Below are 24,390 nucleotides of genomic sequence, written 5' to 3' on the forward strand. Positions count from 1 at the left end.
TGTCGGGGAGGGGGAGGAGGGGAGGAGGGGTTTGCGACCGAGGGAGGCTCGACCACAGCACCAGTAACCTTGTCTGATGTGATCATTAACCTTTCTGGAAAAAGCTGCTGGCCGTTGTCTGAGGCTCGTCAGTAGAATGTGAGGGGAGCCTCACAGATACCGCACAGACTATTCAAGACTGGTTTACGTTGAGAGCTCTTGCTCTACTTCAGGGGGGCAGGAAAATGAGGTTACAACAATTTCTTTTTGCCTGTCTGCTTTTCGTGATGAGTCTTCTTCTTATCAACGGACAGAGACCAGGTAGGACTTTGATGTGCGTGGACCGAGTAACTTGTTTCTGCCTGTTTGGGCCCGTAGGTGGGAGGGAGCAGGATCATGTTCTTGATGAAAATCACTTAGTGGTGCTTGAGGTACCGGTAAATGTGTAAGATTTCAGGAGAATGTTACCTATCCTGGTAGGTCCAGTATTTGAATGTTTTTTTTAAAAAGTAGGTGAATTTTAAAATGATGATAAATATTTTGCCACTGTTTTTTTTAATTCAAAGAAAATTTATTCCTTAGCTATTTTAGATATGTTGTCCTTCTAAGTAAAAAAAAAAAAAAAAAAAAAAAAAAAAAAAAAAAGGGACTGTTTGGTCTATTCACGACAGAGGTCAACAAACTTGGACAGATTTTTAGGTGAAATATAAAATCCAAAGCAGTTGATTAGAAGAACATGTTGCTGGCTGGAGTGGGGCAATGTTATTAATTTGAATTAACAACAAAAATCATGTAACAGGTTGCAGATGAAATCTTGAAACAGGTTATGATAGCTGTTATTTCTAGTTATATAATTAGATGTCTCACTTAAAAATGCAATTTTAGTAGTATTGTGCTAATGGAGCCAAAAATGTCAGAAATATTTATGGTCAAGATAGCATTAATTGACGACACATTTTTCAAAGATGATGTATGCTGCATCGTTCTTAACCAACAGGAATTAGTAAGCAGAGTTACTCTAATGCGCTTTTACTTCAAAACCAAATATCTTAAGACTTCAAAGCACTTTGGCAAGTAAAAAAAATTAGAAGGTTTTCTGACTCAGGAAAAATATTTAAATAGAGGGGGGTCATATTTATTCCAAATACATTAGGTTATTCAGTTGATAATCTACTTCTCCATTTAGAGCAGAAAAGAGTACATAGCTGGTTAAAAATTCAGTCTCTCCTTTTTAGTTAATCAGAAGTCTGATTGCTGAGGTTATTTCAGATGACATTCCCTAGTTTGCCCTTTTACATAAATAAGAGAAAATGTGCGGGTCAGCAGTTCAGAAAGCAACTGACCCTTCTTACAGTTTATAGCAATTGCTAATCAAACTTTTCTGAACTACGGAACATCTTGGACATGTTCTTGTAAAATTAACATTTGTGATTGATTCATTTCAGAGGACGAAAGGTCCAAGAGCACTGAGGAAGAAGTCCTGCGGAAGGAGGAGGTTATTACAGCTAGATCCTGCTATGAACATGAGCTGTTAGGAATATATTCCGTGTTTTTGATTCATAATCATTTTCAGGTCACAGTCACATCTGAACAAGTAGCAAATAACCACAGTATATCTTGGATCCAAAATATTCCTTTACATTCTCCAGATTAAACAATAATTCATTTTCTGAAAACTGCTCCTAATATTTCCCTTTTTTTTTTTTTTTTTTCAGCTAATTTGGCTGTGAGAAGAAAATTGCACAGACACAACTGCCTTCAGAGGAGATGCGTGCCTCTCCATTCACGGGTGCCCTTCCCCTGAGGTATTTCTGACAGAAAATTATTTTACTACATTTAGGCAATGTTCCAGATGAGATATATCAAAGAAGGTCCATTTATATTTTGTAATATGCGATAATACCTTTAAGGTGATACCATTTCAAGGGATGCATACTGACAAACGAAACAGTAAATGACACGAGATGTGAGAATTGCTTTAGTTGCTCAATGAGATAAAGTAAATGCAGGAAAATCTTGATGATTGTTGATTGTGAGTGATAATATGGGGATTACTACTGTGGTTTGTGTTTAGCAATTTCGTAATTGAAAAATCCAGTACCAAGAGAATGTAATTATGAGAGTATCTTTAAACATATGTTTTGAAAAATGCTGAATAGGTCTGTGTGCCATCCAGAACAAACACATTTCTCCTAAGACCATTGTGTCCTTGGAAAGCCTTTGGAGATATTTGCCCAATGACACCATATAAACCAAGTACCATCCTCGATATTTTAATGATTTATTAAACCAGTTTCTTTTTCTTGGCAATATTTCTTTTAATGTACAACACCAATTTAATATTGATACCAACTCATAGAGTTGGTCTTGATGGTTGCTGCATCTTTAAGGATAAATTCTGAATAGAGTTTTGCTCCTCTCTCTCTCCCCTGCCTCTTTTTTTCCTTACATTCATTGAAAGGCCAATGATTTTATCCAGCACCACTACCAGTAACATTGCTTGAATCAATTAACTTCAAACACTGACCAAGTGTGTATTTCTTCATACTAAAAAATAAATGACTTGGCATTCCATTGTAATTATTTTAAGCTCTTTAATTCTTCTAAAATATATCATCCTTTAAAAAATGCCATTGAAATAGCCCTCAGCTGGTTAGCATACAGAGGCAATAGCTAAATTAGCTTATTCAGTTGGTGTGTAGACTGTTGTGTTTATGGCACTATTCATTCAAGGCACTATTCATTCATGGTTGCCGTGCCTCTTGTTCAATAATACATGCTTTCCAAACCTGGTGAAAGTCCCATAGTGGGACATTAAACGAAGGAGCAAATGAGTAATCATTTATCAAGAGGGCTAAGACAAAAAGCCAAGTTCTCTACACCTGTATCTGTAACAAATTACCCTTTGCTATCAAAATATGAAAAACAGGTCTAGTGGAAAAATCCAGAAAGATACAGTAAGAAATTCCTGAGAAGCCAATTAGTAGGGGCTAAAACATTTTCGATGCTAAAAAATCCTTTGGCATGTGTCGATAATGCATTTCAGTCCCACATACAAATAGCGGTAAAATCTGTGCTTAGGAGGAGTGGAGAAGTTCAAGACTTTCCCAGCACTCCTCCACAAATAACAAAGAGGAGAGGAGGCGTTCCACAGTAGCAAGGGAATTCCTGCATATACTGAGGAAGATACCTTGCGGAACGCAAATAAAAGCCTGCAGCCCCAGGTTGTATCAGCTTTCTGCACAAACCACCTGCCCTAAAAACAAGGGTCACAAGTAAACAAGATAGAGTGGTGAAATTTGAATTGTCAGAGTTAAGGAAAACTTTGTAAACCAAAGGGCAATCTAAAGAAAAGCCATGTCAACCATTTAATAAGAGCAGTCCTTTACCAAATTTGGCTGATTGCTGTAAACAACCGCTCCTCGGGTTACAGTATCGATTTTCTCATTTCTCTTTAGATTAGACCAGCCCTACATTCCAATTAAAGTTCTTCGAAGAATGTATAAAACTCCCATTTTGAAATCCAGTGATAGCATAAGAGCCAACATGGATTAAATATTAAGATACTTTTCCAGGATCTTGCTCAACGATGCTGTAGTAACAAGCACCACCTTCAGATGTGAAAGCGTAATCCTCATTTGTCCCAAATACTTGAACACTTTTTTACATGTTCTGCAACACAACAACTTGACAGTTGGCTAAATCACTAGAGACCTAGGTAGTGGAACTCTAAGGCAGAACCTCCCTTTCACTTATCCCCCCTCTGTTTTCTCCATGTTTTGTTTGTCTCCACTATTTTTTATGTAAGCTTTACACCTATCATGGGGCTTGAACTCATGACCCAGAGATCAAGAGTTTCTGTGCTCTGCTGACTGAGCCAGCCAGGCACTCCTGTTTTCTGCATGTTTTAGATAAAAATCACACATGGTTACAGCTAGGGTCATGTAAGGCTGAAAAAGGATAGGTAAGGTAAACAGTTGACTTTGGAAATTGTCCAGACTAACCTTTGAAGTAGCTTACACTTTTAGCTCCCTTAATAAGAATGTCCTATTATCATTGCCATGTAAATTTTACCAGCTCCTTGAGTCCTTCTCCATGATCTTCAGAGACATTTTCCAAACTGTACAACTGAGTTAATTAAATAGAGAAATATGCTGTGTGAAGTTCATTCTTTGAAGATTTTATTTATTTGACACAGAGAGAGAGTGCAAGTAGGCAGAGAGGCAGGCAGAGGGAGAGGGAGAAGCAGGCTCCCTGAGCCCGATGTGGGGCTCACTCCCAGGACCCTGGGATAATGACTTTTGCCGAAGGCAGACACTTAACTGACTGAGCCACCCAGATACCCCTAAAATTCATTCTCTTGATAAATGTTTTTTCTTGCTGGAATAAGTTGGCATCAGGTTCACCCCTAAGTGAATTAGAGTGGAGGAAAACAAGAGAAAGGATGTCAGGAAATCCAAGTTTACAGGCTAATGTGAGAGTGTTAGAGTGGAAAATGAGGTAGGATCCTTCAATTCTAATGATTTTTCTCATTCACCCATAAAATCTCACTACATCAATGCTTTTCTTTATAAATACGTACTCTAGGGGGCGGCTGGGCAGCTCATTCAGTTAAACGTCTACCTTTGGCTCAGGTCAGGATGGGATGTAACCCTGGACTCCCTGTTCAGCAGGGAGTCTGCTTCTCCCTTTCCCTCTGCTCTTACCCCAGCTTGTGCTCTCTCTCTCTCTCTCAAATAAATAAAATCTTAAAAATAAATAGATACTCGGGGCACCTGGGCGGCTTAGTGGGTGAAAGCCTCTGCCTTTGGCTCAGGTCATGATCCGAGGGTCCTGGGATCGAGCCCTACATCAGGCTCTCTGCTTAGCGGGGGGCCTGCTTCCTCCTCTCTCTCTCTCTGCCTGCCTCTCTGCCTACTCATGATCTCTGTCTGTCAAATAAATAAATAAATAAATCTTTAAAATAAATAGATACTCTAGAGAACTACATAACCTATTAATACATACTCTATCACACTTTAATATAATCTCTACATCCAACATGGTGCTTGAATTTACAATCCCGAGATTAAGAGTCATATGGTCCAATGATTGAGCCAGCCAGGCACCCCTGTCTGGCTTTTAAATAATTGTGACATATGTTCATGTTGTAAAATCTTTTCCTAACAGTATGAAAGAATGTAAAGTCGCAAGTAAAAAGTCTCCTAGTCTAACCTTTGGCCCTTCATTTCCCAGAGGCAATGGCTATGAAAGGGTTTTTGGTAAAGTAGATTTAATTTTTTTTTTATTTAAAAAAGATTTATTTATTTTAGAGAGCTCCTGAGCAGGGCTGTGGGAGGGTGGGGGTGCGAAGGAGGGTGGGGGGGGGGAGGAGGAGAGGAATAATTTCAAGCAGACTGGGGCTGAGCACCAAGGTGGGGGTCGGGGAGGGGTGGATCTCATACAGGGAGATCCTGACCTGAGCTGAAACCAAGAGCTGGATGCTTAACTGACTGAGCCACCCAGGCCCTGGTAAAGGTACATTTTAATACATTATTTTAAATTGAGACCAGCTAATACTCTCTTGTCACTCTTGACTACCATTCAAATATTAAGTATTCTCTACTTTTTGCCTTATTCTTACCTCCTCACAGTTACAGGCTTCCCACTCCTTTGACCAGTCCTCTAGCCCTGCCTGCCAATTCTTTCTGCAATTGTCCTATTTATTGTCTTGGCCCTTCTCATTGCATGCTGTCTCTTTGGCTGAACTGTGAAAGCCAACTCTCTAAAGCACAGAATCTCTACTTTTGTGAAGCATTTTATCTTCCACATTAGCAGGACTTTCTGAGAAAACATTTTTTTTTTTTTTGTAAACTCTACACTCAGTGTAGGGCTTGAACTCACAACCCCAAGATCAAGAGTGGCATATTCTTCTGACTATGCTAGCCAGGTGCCCCTGAGAAAAACTCCTACTTACTTTCAGGCACCTCTGATTCCCATATGCCTACATTTAAACCTCTAATGACCTCTAGTTTCCTTGAACTTCTGAACCTTTTCCAATTCATAAGAGATAATTTCTCTTCCAGAGAAAATGGAGATCATCAAGCTTTAAAATTAGACTGCACTCAGACTACATTTACATCTGCTACAACTTCTGTTTTCTTTTCCTCTCCTGGGTATGGTTAATCTCTCTATACCTCAAGAACCTTGATCTAACAGTCACTCCCTTTCTTACTCAGATGGTTCAGTATGTCAAAACTGGTTTGTTTCTTCTTTTAAGAAGAGGAAAACACGTGCACCACTAACCCCATGGTGCTCTCTAGTGACTAGCCTAGGTTCTTCTCTGCGTAGCCAAATTTCTTGAAAAGGTGGCTGTTTCCTTTCTTACCATCTGCTCCCTGCTGCATTCTGGGAAAGATAAACAGTGACTTCTCAATCCAGTGAACACATTTTGATTCTGGTCTCAGTTATCTTGCTATAGGTCAGATAACGAATAGATTTTCCTTGGTTTTGATGATACCATGCTCCATTTTTATTATCTTTGAAACAAATCACTATTCCTTTCAGTACCTGTACACGGTGTCCAATTGCCTACTTGAAATCACCTTAGCTGTTCTCAGTCACTTCAAGTTCATGCCTACAGTGCATTTGCAAATCTCTGCCATGACTTCTGCATACCCATAGCTTATTCTTGTAACTCAGTTCTCTGTTCCAACATTGTAGATGTCATCAGGAAGGACTTCCCTGCATCTGTTCTCTGCAACACTGGGGCACCTAGGTGGCCCAGTCAGTCAAGTGCCTGACTCTTGATTTCTGCTCAGGTCATGATCTCAGGGTCCTGAGATTGAGTCCCACATCAGGCTCTGTGCTCTGTGTAAGTCTGCTTAAGTTTCTCTCTTCTCTGCCCCTTCACCCGGTGGCTTCTCTCTCTTTCTCTGTCTCTCAGATAAATAAATAAATCTTTAAAATAAATACACAATGCAAAAATAAACTCATATAAGAAAGCAGTACCTCAGGGGTGCCTGGGTGGTTCAGTGGGTGGCCTTTGCCTTCAGCTCTGGTCATGATCCCAGCATCCTAGGAGAGAGAGCCCACATCCAGCTCTCTGCTCAGCAGGGAGCCTGCTAACCCCCAACCTCTCTCTTCTGCCCACCTCTCTGCCTACTTGTGATCTCTGTCTGGCAAATAAATAAATAAAATCTTTAAAAAAAAAAAAAAGCAGTACCTCATTCCACCCAAGGTAACTCTATTTCCTTTTTCATGGTTTGTTTTTCTCCATGACACCTGCCACCAGATTTTGTTACTGTTTAGTATCTGCCTCTCTTCATTAGAATGTAAGTTCCATAAGAACAGAGACTTTGCTTTGATGACAGCTATACACCCAGTGACTGCCATAAGCTCCACAGAAATATTTGATGAACGAGTGAATGAACACTTAAAAGTAAAGTCTTCAATTCCTTCCACTCAGATATGTCTCGGAATCTGGAGAATAATTGTAGAGCTATCATATATTAGATGTTTACTATGTATCAAGCTCTGTGCTATGAAATATATATTTTACCTTGACAGTGTAAATTTTAAAAAAAAATTTTTAAAGATTGCATTTATTTGTGGGAGAGAGAGAAATAGCAAGAGAGAGCACAAGCAGGGGGAGAGGGAGAAGCAGGCTCTTTACCAAGCAGGGAGCCTGATGTGGGGCCCAATCCCAGGACCCAGGGATCATGACCTGAGCCAAAGGCAGAGACTTAACCAACTGAGACACCCAGCATCCCTCAGTGTTACTCTTTGAGCTGCCCGTGCTGTAGTACCCAGTTCTGGTTGGTCTCCCAGGCCTATCATTTCTACCTTGAAATATTTTTAAAAATCTGCTCCCCCTTCATCTCTGTTACCACTATCTTAGTACCTGTTAGAGCTCTCCGGCATGACTTCAACTCCTTAACTCATCACTCCAGCCTCCAGTTCTGGAAAATCCTTTTTTTTTTTTTCTTTTATCAACTGATTCTTCCTAAACTGTAAATCCAACCATGTCACATCTTAAGTGATTGTCCCTGTAGCCTTCAGGATAGTGAGAACTTCCACAATTTAAGAAACAAGACCTTACGAAATAACACCTCTCCAGCATCCTGTCACCTCTTCTCCGCCTTCCCTCTCTAGAAGGGATAAGAAAGAATTAACACCAGCCTCTGTGGATTCAAACTCTGACCACAAGCTGACTCACTGGTGGTCACTGGTAAGTCACTTGTCTGGCTTAAGATCTCTTAGCTTCTAGACCATTAAGTTGGAGTTAGTAATGGTGTTAACTTGGCCATACCCTACCTAGCACGGGGTAGCTGCTAAATTGATAGGAGCCAGAGTTTATTATTAACATGACTTTCGAGTTCGTGTTCTTCAGCTCTAGCTGTTCCTCAAAGTATACTTCTGCCTGCAGTGTCCTTACTTGACGCTTTTCCTCGCTGTTCATTCATCCTTGAGAAAAGCTTCCCAGAGGTTGATGCCCCTATGAATTGCATTAGATGTCTACACTGTCCCTCACCCTATTTGTGTAATTCCGTCAAAGTACTTGCCTCACTGCATTGTAAACCTTAATTGCCTGTACTCCTCCCTCCCTTCCTCCCCAGGATGTAAATTCCCTGAAGGCAGAGGGTGGGTGTTCTGCTTTGTTACATTAACATTTGTTAAGTGGAGCACCAGTACAGAACAATGAGCCCTCAACCTTAGTTCAAAGCTGGCCCACAGGTGATTGGAAATAGGGAACTTCATGACTCATAGGTCCTGGAGAAAGTGCGCAATGTGCCTGGAGGGGTCACCTGGGGGAGGTCAAGGGAAATGCCGACCTAGAGACCAGCCCCAGGGCACATGCCAATATTCCAGACTGGGTGGAGTGCTTTGGGATTCCTGGGTTAGGGTCTTGATCGGGTCAATTCAAACCCAAGGTGGGGAGTTCCCCACCCCCCGCAAGGGTTCATATCTAAGGGCTACTTAAAATACAGGGGCCCTGGGAGGCAAGGGAGATTTGATCACAAGGGCTGTTGGGAAGTGATACCTGAATTTCCATTTCTTTGCTACTTTGCTGGTGGTTCTACAGCTGCGCTCCATAGGAGCTTGCCAGAGAGGCTGGTGTCAGCACAGGACCCCTGCTGGCTGCTTGGTTACAAAACACTGGATCTGGAGGCGGCAGTGCCATGGAGTGGCTAAGCGAACCTCTCCACACTGGGTTGGGTTGATCTTCGTATCATTAGCCGATGAAAATGTCCCTGAATACAGCGAGGCAGTCCATAAATGCTAACAGAAGTGAAATGAAACTTTGAGTTATTATCTTAGCAGTTAAGACTTAACTACAATGACACCCTAACACATATTTTCAGCTTTATTTCCTAATACTAACTTGACAAACTGAACTCTGAGTAGCGGCCACTGGCACCTCATCAGGCCTTCCACCAGAGTACTGACCGTCCTTCCCCAGGTCCACCAGTCCTCCTGAGTCTTTCCATCCTCCAACTAAGATTCTCTAATTCATTATTTCCATAATTGCTGCCAACATCATAGGTCACCCTTTGTTGTTCTGTCTTCATCACACTGTTTTGGAAGAATCCTGACGTCTCCATCCAGTCATGTTCCTGCTGCTGGAGGATACACAAGAAGCCAGACTGGAACCACTTTTATTTATTTTTTTTAAAGATTTTTATTTAGGGGCACCTTGGTGGCTCAGTGGGTTAAGGCTCTGCTTTCAGTCAGCTCAAGTCATGATCCCAGGGTCCTGAGATCAAGCCCCGCCTCAGGCTCTCTGCTCAGCGGGGAGCCTGCTTCCCTTCCCCTCTCTCTGCCTGCCCCTCGGCCTACTTACGATCTCTCTCTGTCAATTAAATAAATAAAATCTTTTTTTTATATTTTTATTTATTTATTTGACAGATCACAAGTAGGCAGAGGGGGAGGGGGAAGCAGGATCCCTGCTGAGCAGAGAGCCCAATGGAGGGCTTAATCCCAGGACCCTGAGATCATGATCTGATCATGGTTTAACCCACTGAGCCACCCAGGCGCCCCCTGGAACCACTTTTAAATTCATCATCTCCCCCTTATCGTCTGGCAAGCTCCCACTGCATTTCTGTGCTCAGCTTGCTGCTTCATGCTCCACAATCACTGGTACTTAATTTTTCTTAAAACCTCTGGTTTTAGGCCCTTCTTTGCATTTTTAGCAGCTGACCTTGCCTCTTCACATTACAAAGAAAAGTCTTCAGATGGTGTATCCCTCAACTTCCCAGCACCAAACTAGAATCCCATCTAATCCGATCTCCACCCTGCTCACCCCAATCCTCCTCTGCCCTCCCACCGCCTGAGAAAGCAAGGCCATTCCTTCTTCTCTGTTGTGGGTCCCCTCCCCATCCCTTCCCACTTTATCAGGAATCTGAAACTGTCCCTTAAACATTTTGTTCATTCTCCTCGATCTCTGGATTATGTAACAACATGGAGATTTAAACATGGTAAGAGGGCTGTGTGGGTGGCTCAGTCGGCTAAGGGTCTAGTCCGCCTGTGGACCAGGTCATGATCCTGAGGTCCTGGGATCAAGTTCCACATCGAACTGAGCAGGGAGCCTGCTTCTCCCCTCTGCCTGCACCTCCCTCCTGCTTGTGCACGCACTCTCTCGCAAATAAATAAAATCCGTAAAATTAAAAAAAAAATGCTGATAAGACTACATACTAAAATAGACAACACACAGCCCGGGCACTTCTCTGTGAATGCTCTCAAACCAGTCTTCTGTACTCTTCATTTCTGATCCACTATTTTCTTTTTCAATACTCTTGTTATATTTAATTGTAAACCCTACACCTAACACTGTGCCCGAACTCAGTTTGTTACAGGTCCATCAGTGCTCACAGTGCCCTGTTCTCAGTCATGCCACTTTGAAGAATGAAGAGTTAGACCAGATAGACTGGTGGGCAGCAAACCAAGGTTTATTGGGCGATAGCAAAGTCAGAGTACTAAGCTCCCAAGAAGGGAGGGGACCCAAGAGGCTTGCCAGTGGAATTTCTAAGTCTTAGGGTTTAACCGGGCTCATGGGAGGGCTGTTTTAATCTGATTAACCCTCCCTGCACCTGTCATCCAACCAGGTTTTTGCCACGTGGGAAAGGGTGGAGGGCTCCTTCCAGGGTGGTATAAAATCCCTTTAAGGGTGGTTTCCTCTTGGGGAGGGAGTGGGGAGAGGGAGGGCGGTGGGGGGGCAGGGGGAGCGTTGTTGTTGCTGCCAGCATGCCTTGCAACTATCCTTCGTCATGACCCTGAGATCAGAGCTGCATCCTCTGTTGACCAACCCAGCCAGGCACCCTGTCTGATCCATTATTTTCCATCCACACCTCAAGCCACTCTAATCCTTTTACACCTTTAAAATAGCCATTGGGGCACCTGGGCAGCTGGGTTGGTGAAGTGGCTGACTCTTAATTTCTGTTCAGGTCATGATCTCGGGGTCCTGGGATTGAGCCCCGCCCTCAGGCTGCAAGCTCAGCACAGTCTTGCTTGAGATTCGTGTTCTCTCTCTTTCTTTTTCTCTCTCTCTCAAATAAATAAATAAATAAATCTTTAAAATAAAATAGCCTAACAACTATGTCTGCAAAAATCCCTTACCTTAGATTTCTGACACTATACTGCTTTTCCATCAAGTTCTCAGCCAACCCTCTGTCTCCTAGGTAGACTTAATCATACCTAAAAGGCTTGCAAGCTCTAGTTTTCCTCTACCTTCTTCTACTCCATTTCAGCCTTTCCTTCTTTCTTTATTTATTTCTTTATTTAAGGTTTCAGTATTTTATTTATTTTACTTTTTTTTTTAGATTTTATTTATTTATCTGAGAGAAAAAGCACAAGCAGGGGAAACAAGCAGCAGACAGAGAGGGAGAAGCAGTCTCCCTACTGAGCAGAGAGTAGGACATGGGGCTCTGTCCCAGGGGCTGGATCACTAGGATCATGACCTGGGCCAAAGGCCGACGCTTAACCCACTGAGCCATCCGGGCGCCCCATTTTGGTTTTTCATTTTAATTGAAGTGTACTTAAAACACAATGTGTTTCACCCATTCCTTTGGCCTAAATCTCTTCTTTACACTGACTGGGGGGAGAAGACCATCCAAATGAAAACCAGTAAAGCCTATTTATTCAGAGCTGATTCAGCAGCTGTCATTTGTTTTTGGCTGAGGACAAGAGATAAGCAGGGGAGTTGGAAAGTTTTATAGTGAAAAAAGAGAAGGCTTTGAGGTATGATCTGATTGGAAGTTGTTGGTATGGGGAAGTTGAAGTCAGGCTACCTAGAAATGAGGCTTCCTATGTGATTGGTTTGGGGTGCATATATGGCTTTCTCTCCTTAGTCCTGAATTGGGATCAGAGTAAAGAAGGGCAAAATTAGGGAACCTGGTAGTTACTGAGAGAATATGGACTATTTGAGGCCAGTTGCTACCCAGGTCATGGTTGGGCTTCCTCAACTGGTTGCTGTAGCATTTGCAGATCAGAGTTCTGTTTTATGGTCTTTATATAGTCTGGCCATGGCCATTGTCCATTTATATGTTCAGTCACTCCTTTCCAAACTTACTTCCTCTCTAGTTCACATGACCCAAGCCTCACTGCTGTCTGCCTTGTACCAGCTGCCTCATACCTACTTTTGCGTCTCTTACCCATTCTTCATATTCATAGCTTCATACCATTCAAGAGCCTTTAGTGATTTCTCATTACTAATAAGATTAAAATCAAATTTTTTTAAAGATTATATTTTTAATTAATCTCTGTGCTCAGCACGGGGCTTGAATTTACAACCCCAAGACCAAGAGTTGCATGCTCCACTGACTGAGCCTGGTACCCCAAAATAAACTTTTTTTCTTCCCAAAATAAAATTCTTTTTTTTTTTTTAGATTTTTTTAAAATTATTTATTTGATAGAGTGAGAGAAGGAGAGATAGCACAAGCAAAGGGAGCAGCAGAGGGAGAAGGGGAAGCAGGCTCCCTGCTCAGCAGGGAGCCCAATGTGGGACTCCACCCCCGGACTCCGAGATCATGACCTGAGCTGAAGGCAGAGGCTTAACCCACTGAGCCACCCTGGTGCCCCCCAAAATAAAATTCTTAATGTAGCCCACAAAACCGCATGATCAAGCACTGCTCTGTCTTCTGCCCTATCTGACCTGACTCACTAGCTGTATATGTCCTTTTTTCACTTCAGAGCTTTCACACATTGTTTCTCTGGACCTAAGATCAGGATGTTCCAGCCCTTCCCTTCACCTAGTTTATTCCTACTCAGTCAAGAACTTTGATCAAATGTTAATTTCACTCCTGTGTGTGCGAGCTGGCTGGCTCAGTCAATAGCGCATGTGACTGGATCTCAGGGTTGTGAGTTCAAGCCCCACATTGGGTATGGAGATTACTTAAAAATAAAATCTAAAAAAAAACATGGGTGCCTGGGTGGCTCAGTTGGTTAAGCATCTGTCTTCAGCTCAGGTCATGGTCCCAGGGTCTTGTGATTGAGCCCTACGTTATGCTCCCTGCTCAACAGGGAGCCTACTTCTCCCTCTCCCCCTCACCCCCCACCATCCTCTGCTCGTGCTCTCTCTCAGATAAATAAAATCATTAAAAAGAAGAAGAAGAAAGAAATTGTGTTAGAGCTTTCAACTTTATGTGGACTCAATTTTTCTCTACTAATATTTTTATATATACAAAAGCTATATATATATATACACACATAATTTAAACACATGTGTAATGCATTTATTACCTTGCCTCTTTAGGTTGCTAAACTTAGTTGTATTTATTTGTAGATCTGGAGACAGTCTTTTTTTTTTTTAAGATTTTATTTTTGTAAGTAATCTCTACACTGAGCATGGGGCTTAGACTCATAACCCCAAGATGAAGAGCAGCAAGCTCTACCAGCTGAGCCAGCCAGGCACCCTGGGAGACAGTCCTCTTGAACCACTCTTCAGTTTCTTTGTATGGACAGCCTTAATTTATTTAACCTGGCTATTGATGGATATTAATGTATTTATGTTATTTTGAACAGCACAATGAACATGTATGCACTCATCTTAGAACACTTGTGCATTTACTTGCAAAACATTTCTAAAAGCATCACTAGGACATGCATATTTTTTAATTTTTTGAAATATTTATGTAGTGTATGATTTACCTATTTTAAGTTGTACTGTTTAATGGGTTTTATTATATTTAAGTAGTTGTGTGACATCATGATAATTGATTTTAGAGCATTTTCATGCCACCCCATAATGAAGTATTCATACCCATTAGCAGGCACTTCCCATTTCTCCCCAGCTCTCTGATCCTAGACAACTACTAAACTACTTTCTCTCCCTATAGATTTGCTATTCTGGACATTTTATATAAATATCCTTAGGATTTTTTTCTTGTATGATCGGCTTATTTCACTTAGCTTAATGTTTTCAAGACCCATCCATATGTAGCAGATATTAGTACTTCATTCGTTTTTAAAGATGAAATAAAATTGCATAGAAAGATTTTGTTTATCCAGTCATTATTATTTTCACTATTTGGTTATTAGGGATAATTCTCCTCTGAACATTCATTTATAATTTAAGTTTATTTATAATCTCTACACCCAACATGGGGCTTGAACTCATGACCCTGAGATGAAGACTTAAATGCTCTAGTGACTGAGCCAGCCAGGCGCCCTTCATTTATAAAATTTTTGTTTGAACAGATGTTTTCAATTCTCTTGGGTATACACCTAAGATTGAAATTGCTGGGTTATATGGCTATTCTCTAACTTACTGAGGAACTGCCAAGCTATTTTCCATAGTGGTTGCAGTATTTTACATTCCTACCAGCAATATATAAGGGTTCCAATGTCTCCACATCCTCACCAACATTTTTTACTTTAACAATCATGGGGGTTAGTACAGTAGTCCCCCCACCACCCTTATCCATGATTTTGTTGTCCATGGTTTCTGTTAACCTGCAGTGAACTGTGGTTCTGAAGCAGATGATCCTCCTGACCTGTCTTCAGAAGGTCAGTGGTTGCCTAACATTGTATGGCGGCGTCTGCGTCATTCTCCTCACTTTATCTCATCTTGTAGGCATTGTTTCATCTCACATTACCACAAGAAAGGGTGAGTATAGTAAGATAAGGTATTTTGAAAGAGAGAGATCATATTCACATAACTGTTAATTGGTTTATTGGTATAATCATTCTATTTTACTAGTCATTGTTGATCTCTTACTGTGCCTAATCTGTAAGTTAAATTTTATCATAGTTGTGTAACAATAGGAAAAAACATAGTATATATACATAGGGCTTGGCACTGTCCATGGTTTCAGGTATTCACTAGGAGGCTTGGAATACATCCCTCGGGCTAAGAGGGACCTACTGTAGCTCTTTGTGATTTTGATTTGCATTTCCCTAATGACTAATGATGTTGAGCATCTTTTCCGGTACTTACTGGCCATTTGTCTGTCTTTGGAGAAATGTCTTTTCAAGTTCTTTGCCCATTTTTCAGTTGGCTTACTTATCTTTATTGTTGAGTTATGAGCATTCTTTATACTTTGAATACAAGTACTTCGTTTGCAATTATTTTCTCCCATTCTGTGGGTTGTCTTTTCACTTTCTGAGTGTTACTCTTGAACACAAAAATTGTTAGTTTTGTTAAAGTCCGATTTGCCTGTTTTTTCTTCGGTTGCTTGTGCTTTAGGCATCATGTTTTAAAACCACTGACAAGGGGCACCTGGGTGGCTTAGTTGGTTAAGCATCTGCCTTCAGCTGAGGTCATGATCCCAGGGTCCTGGAACTGAGTCCCACATTGGGTTCCTTGCTCAGCGAGGAGCCTGCTTCTCCTTCTTCCTCTGCCGTTCCCCCCTGCTTGTAGTCTTTCCTTCTATCTCTGACAAATAAATAAAATTAATAAATAAAAATAAAAAATAAAACCACTGACTAATCCGAGGTTACAAATATAATTTACACCTATGTTTTCTTCTAAGAGAGTCTGTAGTTTTATCACTTATGTTTATGGCTGTGATCCATTTTTTTTTAAATTCTTCTTCTTATTTTTTTAAATAAAGTCTGCCCGAATATGGGGCTCGAACTCACTACTTTAAGATTATGAGTCACATATTCTACTAACTGAGCCAGCTCAGAGACCCTGACTAAGATCCATTTTGAGTTCAGTTTTATATGTGGTGTGTGTGTGAGAGTCCAACCTCCTATTTCTGTGGTCATCCAGTTCTAGCACCATTTGTTTGAAAACACTATTCTTTTCCCCCATTTAATTATGCAGGCACTATTGTTGAAAATCAATTGACCATAAATGCAAGGTTTTATTTCTGGGCTCTCAATTCTATTTCATTGATCTATATGTCATTCCTTGTGCTAATACTGTTCTTTCATGATTATTGTAGTATTATAGCAAGTTTTTTTTTTTTTAAGATTTTATCTATTTATTTGACAGAGAGCACTAGAGGGAGAGCAAGCACAAGTGGGAGGCAGAGGGAGAGGGAGAAGCAAGCTGAGCAAGGAGCCTGTATGGGCCTGGATCCCAGGACTCTGGGATCACAACCTGAGCTAAAGGCAGACACTTTAACTGATTGAGTTACCTAAGTGCCTTATAGCAAGTGTATATATATATATATATATATATATATATATATATATGTATGTATATGTATATTTGTGTGTGTATATATGTATATATGTTATATACATATATACACTATATGTATATACATATACGCATGTGTATATATATATACGTATATGTATATATACATATATATTTTTTTTTTAAACTTTTTAGTTTATTCATTTGCGGGAGAGAGACAGAGAGTACCAGCAGAGGAAGAGGAGAAGCAGACTCTCCTCTGAGCTGGGAGCCTGCCATGGGGCTCGATTCTAGTACCTGGAGGTCACGATCTGAGCCAAAGGCAGATGCCCAATCATCTGAGCCACTCAGGCACCCCCTATAGCAAGCTTTTAAATAAGAATGTGTGAATCCTCCAGTTTTGTAGTTCTTCAAGGTTTTTTGTTTGGTTGGTAGGTTTTGTGGTTTTTGGGGGGGTGGTTATTCTAGTTGTCTTGAATTTCTGTATGAAGTTTAAGATCTGCTTATGGGTTTCTGCAAAGAGCCAGCTGAGATACGGAAAGGATTATTGAATCTATAGATCAATATGGGAAGTATTGCCATCTTAACAATTAAGTTTTCCAACTCAAGACCATGGAATGTATTTCCATCTAGGCAGATTTAATCTAATTTTTTTAAACAATGTTTTGTAGTTTTCAGAATATGAAGTTTACACTTACTTTGTTTCTTAAAGTTTATTTCTTTTCTTTGAGTAATCTCCAAAGTGTGAGGCTTCAACTCATAATCCCAAGATTAAGAGTCTCACACTCTACTAACTGAGCCAGACAGGCACCCCTTCACTTATTCTAATTTATTCTTAAGTATTTTATTCTTTTGATGCCATTGTGAATGGAATCTTCTTAATTTCATTTTTGAATTATTCATTGTTAATATATAAAAATATAATTTGATTTTTGTTTATTGATACTGTATCTTGTAAACTTGGTGAATTTTTTTTATTCATTCTCATAATTTTTAGTAGATTCCTTAGGCTCTATTATGTATAAACTCATGTAATCAGCAGATAGATACTTACACTTCTTTCTTTTTAATTTTTTCTTTTTTTTAAAGATTTTATTTTTAAATCATCTCCATACCCAGCTTGGGGCTTGAACTCAAAACCCCAGGACCAAGAGGAACATGCTCTACTGACTGAGCCAGCCAGGGGCCCCTACTTCTTTCTTTCTAATCTGGATGTCTTTTATCTTCTTTCCTTGCCTAATTGCCCTAATTAGAATCTCTAGTACAATGTTGTATAGAATTGGTGAAAACAGTCATCTTTGTTGTTACTTGATTTTAGATGGAAAGCATTCAGTCTCTCATCATTAAGTATGTTAACTGTGGGTCTTTGTATTTGTCCTTTATCAGTTTGAAGAAGTTCCCTTTAATTCTTAATTCGTTGAAAATTTTTATCCTGAAAGAGGAGTGTTGAGTTTTAACTTTTTTTTCCCTCTATATGTGTTGAGATTATCATGCATTTTTTTGTTTTTTGTTCTATTGAAATCATGTGTGACATTGAAATATTAAATGGTTGGGGAAAAAAATAAAAATTGGGTAAAATTCACCAGTGGAGCCAACTGGCCTAGGGCTTTTCTTTCCTTTTTTTTTTTTTAAGTTTTTTATTTAAGTTTAATTTAACATAACTGTATTACTAGTTTCAGAGGTAGAGTTCAGTGATTCATCGGTTGCATACAACACCCAGTGCTCATTACTGCAAGTGCCCTCCTTAGGTACTGCAAGTGCTTTTCCCATCACCTAATTACCCCATCCCCCCGCCAACCTCCCCTCCAGCAACCCTGTTTGTTTCCCATAGTTAAGAGTCTCTTATGGGTTTTTCTCTGTTTTTGTCTTTTTTTTTTCTCCTTCCCTTCCCCTATATTCATCTGTTTTGTTTCTTAAATTCCATGTATGAGTGAAATCATACATAGGACTTCTCTTTGTGGGAAGTTTTTAAAATTGCTAATGCAGTCATTTTTATTTGTCATGTGCCTAATTAGATTTTTTATTTCTGGGGCGCCTGGCTGGCTTAGTCAGTAGAGCATGTAACTCTTGATCTTGGGGTCATGAGTTCAAGCCCCACGTTGGGTGTAAAGCATACTTCAGGAAAAAAAAAAAAAAGTTTAAATTTCTTCTTAAGCAATTTTGGTAGCTTGTATCTTTTTTTTTTTTTTTTTTTTTTTAAGATTTTGCTTATTTAACAGAGAGAGAGAGATCACAAGTAGGCAGAGAGGCAGGCAGAGAGGGGGGAAGCAGGCTCCCTGCCGAGCAGAGAGCCCAATGAAGGGCTCAATCCCAGGACCCCAGGACCACGACCTGAGCCAAAGGCAGAGGCCTTAACCCACTGAGCCCCCCAAGTGCCCCGGTAGCTTGTATCTTTTTAGGAACTTGTTCTTTCATCTAAGTTACCCAATTTTTTGGTACACAGTTCTTCAGAATATTTCCTTATAATCTTATAAAAATGTTACTGTAAGGTCAATAGTGATGTTTTTGCTTTTATTTCTGAGTTTAGTAATTTGAATTTTTCTTTATTCTTGGTCAGTCTACGTAAGGTTCATTAGTTTTATTGATCTCTTCAAGGGACCAGCTTTGTGGTTTGTTCTTTTTTGTTATAGTTTCTCCATTCTCTATGTCATTTATTTCTATTTTAATCCTTACTTTTTTCTGCTTGCTTTAGGTTTCATTTGTTCTTTTTTTAGTGTGTTAAGGTGAACTGTTACCTTGCTGATAGAGATCTGTCTTTGTCTTCTTTTGATACAGATGTTTAGAGTTACAAATTTCCTTCTAAGCATTATTTAGCTACATCCCATAAGTTTTCATATTCATCTCAAGGTATTTTCTTTCAAGATTGTATTTATTTATTTACTCACTTACTTATTTGACAGAGAGAGAGAGTGAGAGAGGGAACACAAGCGGGGGTGGGGGGGAACGGGTGTGGGGAGTGGAAGAGGGAGAAGCAGGCTTCCTGCCCAGCAGGGATCCCAGGACCCTGGGGTCATGACCTGAGCTGAAGGTAGACACCCAATGACTGAGCCACCCAGGAGCCCCCATCTCAGAGTATTTGCTTACTTCCTTTATGATTTCTGATTTGATCCATTGGTTGTTCAGCAGCGTGTGGTCTCTTCCCACGTATTTGTGAATTTTTCAAATTTATTTGTTCTTGATTTCTAACTTCATCCTGTTGTTGAATCATCTATTTGTCCTTTTAATTTGGTCAGTTTCTGCTTCCATGTATTTTGGGGTCTCTGTTGTTAGGTGCATATATCTTCATAATTCTTGTATCTTCCTCAGTTGACTCCTTTTATCATTATAAAATGTCTTTGTCTCTAATAACTTTTGGTCTTAGAGTTTATCTGACATTAGTATATTTGCTTCAGCTGTCTTATGGTTGCTGTTTGCATATCTTTTTCTATGCTTTTAACCGATTTGTGACCTTTGAATATATGTGTGTTTTTTATACAGTTAGATTAAGTTTGTTTTGTTTCGTTTTACCCAGTCTGACAAGATCGGCCTTTTGAATGGATTGTTCGGTGATTGCACCTTTTTTTTTTTTTTTTTAAAGTAGGCTCCATACCCAGCATGGGGCTTGAACTCATGACCCTGAGATCAAAAAATCGCATGCTCTCCTGACTGAGCCAGCCAAGTTACCCAAATTCACATTTAATGTTATTATTGATATAGTTGGATATACAGTTGACACTTGAACAACCTGGAATTTCATATTGTGTCCTTACAGTAAAGTAAGCTAGATAAAAAGAGATGTTACTAAGAAAATCATAAGGGGCACCTGGGTGGCTCAGGTGGTTGAGCATCTGGCTCTTGATGTCTGTTGGTTTAGGTGATGACCTCGTGGATTGTGAGATTGAGACCCACTTCTGGATCCACACTCAGCTCGGAGTCTGCTTATCCCTCTGCCTCTGTTCTTTCCCCCCCACTCCCTGCTCTTGCTCTCAAAAAATAAATAAAAATCTTAAAATCATAAGGAATAGAAAATAGATTTATAGAATCATATCAAAAAAGAATCCATGTATAAGTGGACCTGTGTAGTTCAAACCCATGTTGTTCAAGGGTCAACTGTATATCTGATATTTTACTTTCTTAGCAGTTGCTCTAGGACTTAAACAGTATACTAATTTATCAGCATCTTCCTCAGATTATGCTATTATTTAAGTCCATGAGATACAGAAATACCTGTATAGCTGTATTCTCTTTCTTTTTAATTTCACTAGTTATATACACATCTGTATATGTTACATATACAAATTTGTTAAAACCATTACTTTCTGCAATTTTAGGTCCTTTAAGGCTGAGAAAAAGAAGGAGAAGAAATACATGTTTATAATAGAGTTATTATATTAGCCTTCTTATTTACCATTTCCAGTTCTTGTCATTAGTGGATTTTTCTGATGTCTTAGTCTATTCAGGGTGCTATAGCAGAGTACCGTAGGCTAGGTGGTATTTCTCCCAGTTCTGGAGGCTGGTTCATAGATATCCATCTTCTCACATGGTGGAAGGCACTAAGGAGCTCTCTGGATTCTACTTGGTAAGGGCATTAATCCCAGCCATGAAGGCTCTACCTCATAGTTTACTCACTTCCCAAAGGCCCTACCTCCAAATACCATCACATTGCAAATTTGATTTAAATACCTGAATTTGGGGGACACACAAACATTTAATTTATACCACTTGAATCAATGTTTCCATTTGCTCTATTCCCTCAATTTCCAGAGACTTCAAAGACCTTTTTTTAAAGCAGGCTCCATACTCAATGTGGAACCCAACGTGGGGCTTGAACTCAAAACCCTAGATCAGGACCTGAGCTGTAAAGAGTTCAATGCTTAACCAACTGAGCCAACTAATTATTTAAAGGAGCGGCACTCCTTTAAATAATTTTTTTTTTTTAAAGAAAATGACTCAGTCGGAAGAGTATATGACTCTTGATCTCGGGGTTGTGAGTTTGAGCCCTATATGGGGTGTAGAGATTATAAACAAACAAACTAACTTAAAAACATTTTTTTTTTTCACCAGCTAAGATTGTTTCATCAGGAGGAAGGGTCACAGAGATCCTTGTACCCTCATTTAAGAACCCTCTGGGTTTGCACTTTTTTGTCTTTTAAGTAAGCTCTACACCTACTGTGGGGTTTGAACTCATGATCCCCAGGAAATCAGGAGTTGTTCACTCTACCAACTAAGCCAGCCAGGTGCCTCTAGGCTGTGCGTGTTTTAAACATGGATACCTAGTAGTAAATTGCTCCGTAGAAAAGCTACGCCACCTTACATTTCCAATAGCAAGTTGTAAGGCGGCTTATACTACACAGTTTTGCCAACGCTGGGTGCTATCAATGTTTTTAATCTTTTCTAATCTGATAAGCAAGAAACCCATCTCATTTTATGTTCCAAATTTAGGCAATCTGAGGTGATTTCTAGAAGAGGCATACCTGCATTTTTTACTGCTATTCATTAAAGTTGACACCTCACTGTGACTGTCAGGCAAGTGAAATGTTAAAGATGTGGAAGCTTCCAAAAATGAACCAAGAGAGTGCCTCATGTCTTCACAAGGGGGTCAAAACGAATTGCCTAGGGAAACCTTGATACCAATGATTGTCTTCCTGTAAAAGATCCATTTTTCTTTTTAAAAAATTAGTTACATGTTGCCCTACCATATATTTAAAAGTTATTGCTAAGTATTAATTTAAATAGCTTCATAACATTAAAAGATTTCTAGGGACCATTTTATCTATTAAAATACCCCAAATTAAGATACTGGGTTCTGGGGGTGCCTGAATGGTTCAGTCAGTAGAGCATTTGACTCTTTTTTTTTTTTTTTTTTTTTTAGATTTTATTTATTTATTTATTTATTTGACAGTGAAAAAAAGAGAGCAGGAGCAGAGGCAGTGGCAGGTGGAGGGAGAGGAAGCAGACTTCTCACTGAGAAAGGAGCCTGATCCTGGGCTCTATCAAAACCCCATATTATGACCTGAGCTGAAGGCAGACACTTAACTTGCTGAGCCATCCAGGCACCCCAGACGTGTAACTCTTGACTTAGGGTTTGTGAGTTCAAGCTCCAGGTTGGGCATGGAGCCTACTTGAAAAAAGATACTGGTTCTGATATGTTTTTGTGGACCTGCTCCACATAAATTGTCTTAGCTAGTAAAATACCAAGAATCAAAATCCAAAATACTAAGACAAATAGCTGGGACTGCTCATGTGGGTCACTGAGCAAATAGAGATTAGGTGAAAAATAATTCAATGAAAAAAATCTCTTTAATAACATAAATTCAGACTTGAAGAAATAGAGGTACTTTTTCTATATTAAAAGGTAAGAAAATACAAAGTATACTGAGAGTTAACTCTCAGTACTGAAAAACATTGGTAAATTTTCATAACTCATTATCTGTTTAAAAAAATTAAGCATGGGTAAATTGGTCTGCTGGATAGCATTTCTTATTATGTTTCTTTCTCCTTTGCCTTCCCAGGGTGGACCTTCTCTAGATAATCGTACCTGGTCTACCAGAAAAGGAATGAAGGAAAGATACCCACCCACACCATAGTGTGATTGCTTAGAAGTTCCTGTACAAAAAGGAATCATTTGAAAGCACCTGGGATGGTTTATTAGTCTTACAGGATTCTCTTCCTGGTTTCTCTTTAGAGGGGAAAATAACAAATTCAAAAGCAATTCCAGTCTGAAGCACAATTATTTGCTTGTATATTAAAAATCTCTCATCTTTTTCTGCACATTACTATTCCTAGAGGAGTTAAAATAAAAACACTTTTTAATGTCTTAGTACAAGAATTAAAATTTTTCTTTCATAATTCTATAATTCTCCACAAGTATTAAAATGTTTGTATACGTTTGTATATGTTTGAGTGATTTTTTTTTTCCAAAAATGCTAAATCTCTAATCAAATGCTTTGACCGTTTGGCTTTACAGAATAAGGATACATTAATTGGTTCATTGATTATTTATATAGTGAAACTAAGAAGCTATTAATTGCTATCAATTTTATATTATAGGCTTTAATGTTTATGAAAGTATTTTTATTTTGAACAAATACCCATAAAGTCATAAAAGAAAGTTTGAAATACTAAGATGTTAATTTCTGAATCTGTCTCTCATCATGTAATTGTAAGAAACCAGTGCTTTATTTCCTTCCCAATGTGAGGTCTTCCCAAGTTGTTAAATACACTCTTAATTTGTATTTATTAAAAGACTAAAGTTAGCACAATGCCATGAAGTTTTTATTTTACTGTAAGTTGATTCCAGGTATGAAATTTATGAAATCTTGATTAGAAATTTTGCTTGTAAACATTGTAGAGTGGAAGAAACAATAAACCGTTAACCCTTATTTTGATAAAATAAAAGTTTGGGAGCACCTGGGTGGCTCAGTCGGTTAAGCCTCTGCCTTCGGCTCAGGTCATGATCTCAGGGTCCTGTGATCAAGGTCCATCCCCATCGTGTCCCCTCCCCCTTCCCAGGCTCTCTGCACAGTGGGGAGCCTGCTTCCCTTCCTCTCTCTCTGCCTACTTGTGATCTCTGTCAAATAAATAAATAAAAATCTTTAATAAAAAAAATAAAAGTTTGGGATTGGTATATTATAAAGAATTTGAGATAGAAATTCTGAAATCACAGTTTGTCTCCCTTTCATAGTTAATTAATGGTATCTTTTGGAATGGAAAGTACTGTAAAACACTGTAATTAACTTTAAACACAAAAGATGTTTTATGAAATGTATTACCTCATTTAAATTGGGTACTATTAAATTGTAATTCCTTTACACAAGTGCATTTCAGTAGAAACAGAAGCTGTTATCAGTTATATTTATGTTTAAAAC

General features: G+C 39.4%; 1 protein-coding gene across 4 annotated transcripts; it reads left to right on the forward strand.

The window, feature by feature from the left end:
- The first annotated feature begins 49 nt into the window (after positions 1–49).
- Positions 50–23,910, forward strand: APELA (apelin receptor early endogenous ligand). 4 transcript variants are annotated; one of them, XR_004383362.1, is made up of 4 exons: positions 50–300; positions 1,695–1,784; positions 8,113–8,188; positions 23,035–23,910. XR_004383362.1 is itself a non-coding variant. In XM_032863828.1 (3 exons), exons 1-2 carry the CDS (start codon positions 225–227, stop codon positions 1,781–1,783), a joined length of 165 nt encoding a protein of 54 aa, XP_032719719.1. In that variant the 5' UTR covers positions 50–224; the 3' UTR covers position 1,784; positions 23,035–23,910. The 4 variants fall into 4 exon arrangements, 3 of the variants coding, with proteins under 3 accessions (XP_032719719.1, XP_032719731.1, XP_032719741.1); XM_032863828.1 differs by lacking the exon at positions 8,113–8,188; XM_032863840.1 differs by lacking the exons at positions 8,113–8,188; positions 23,035–23,910 and adding an exon at positions 14,914–14,933.
- The last annotated feature ends 480 nt before the right edge of the window (positions 23,911–24,390 follow it).

The sequence above is a fragment of the Lontra canadensis genome, unplaced genomic scaffold (assembly GCF_010015895.1).
Source record: "Lontra canadensis isolate GAN:19392208 unplaced genomic scaffold, GSC_riverotter_1.0 scaffold1, whole genome shotgun sequence".
Taxonomy (NCBI): domain Eukaryota; kingdom Metazoa; phylum Chordata; class Mammalia; order Carnivora; family Mustelidae; genus Lontra; species Lontra canadensis.

Excerpts from the sequence above, each read along its gene's own strand:
- APELA (XM_032863828.1), top strand. The coding sequence starts at position 225 with ATGAGGTTACAACAATTTCTTTTTGCCTGTCTGCTTTTCGTGATGAGT. Across the intron at positions 301-1,694 it reads TATCAACGGACAGAGACCAG|CTAATTTGGCTGTGAGAAGA; the intron begins GTAGGACTTTGA and ends TTTTTTTTTCAG.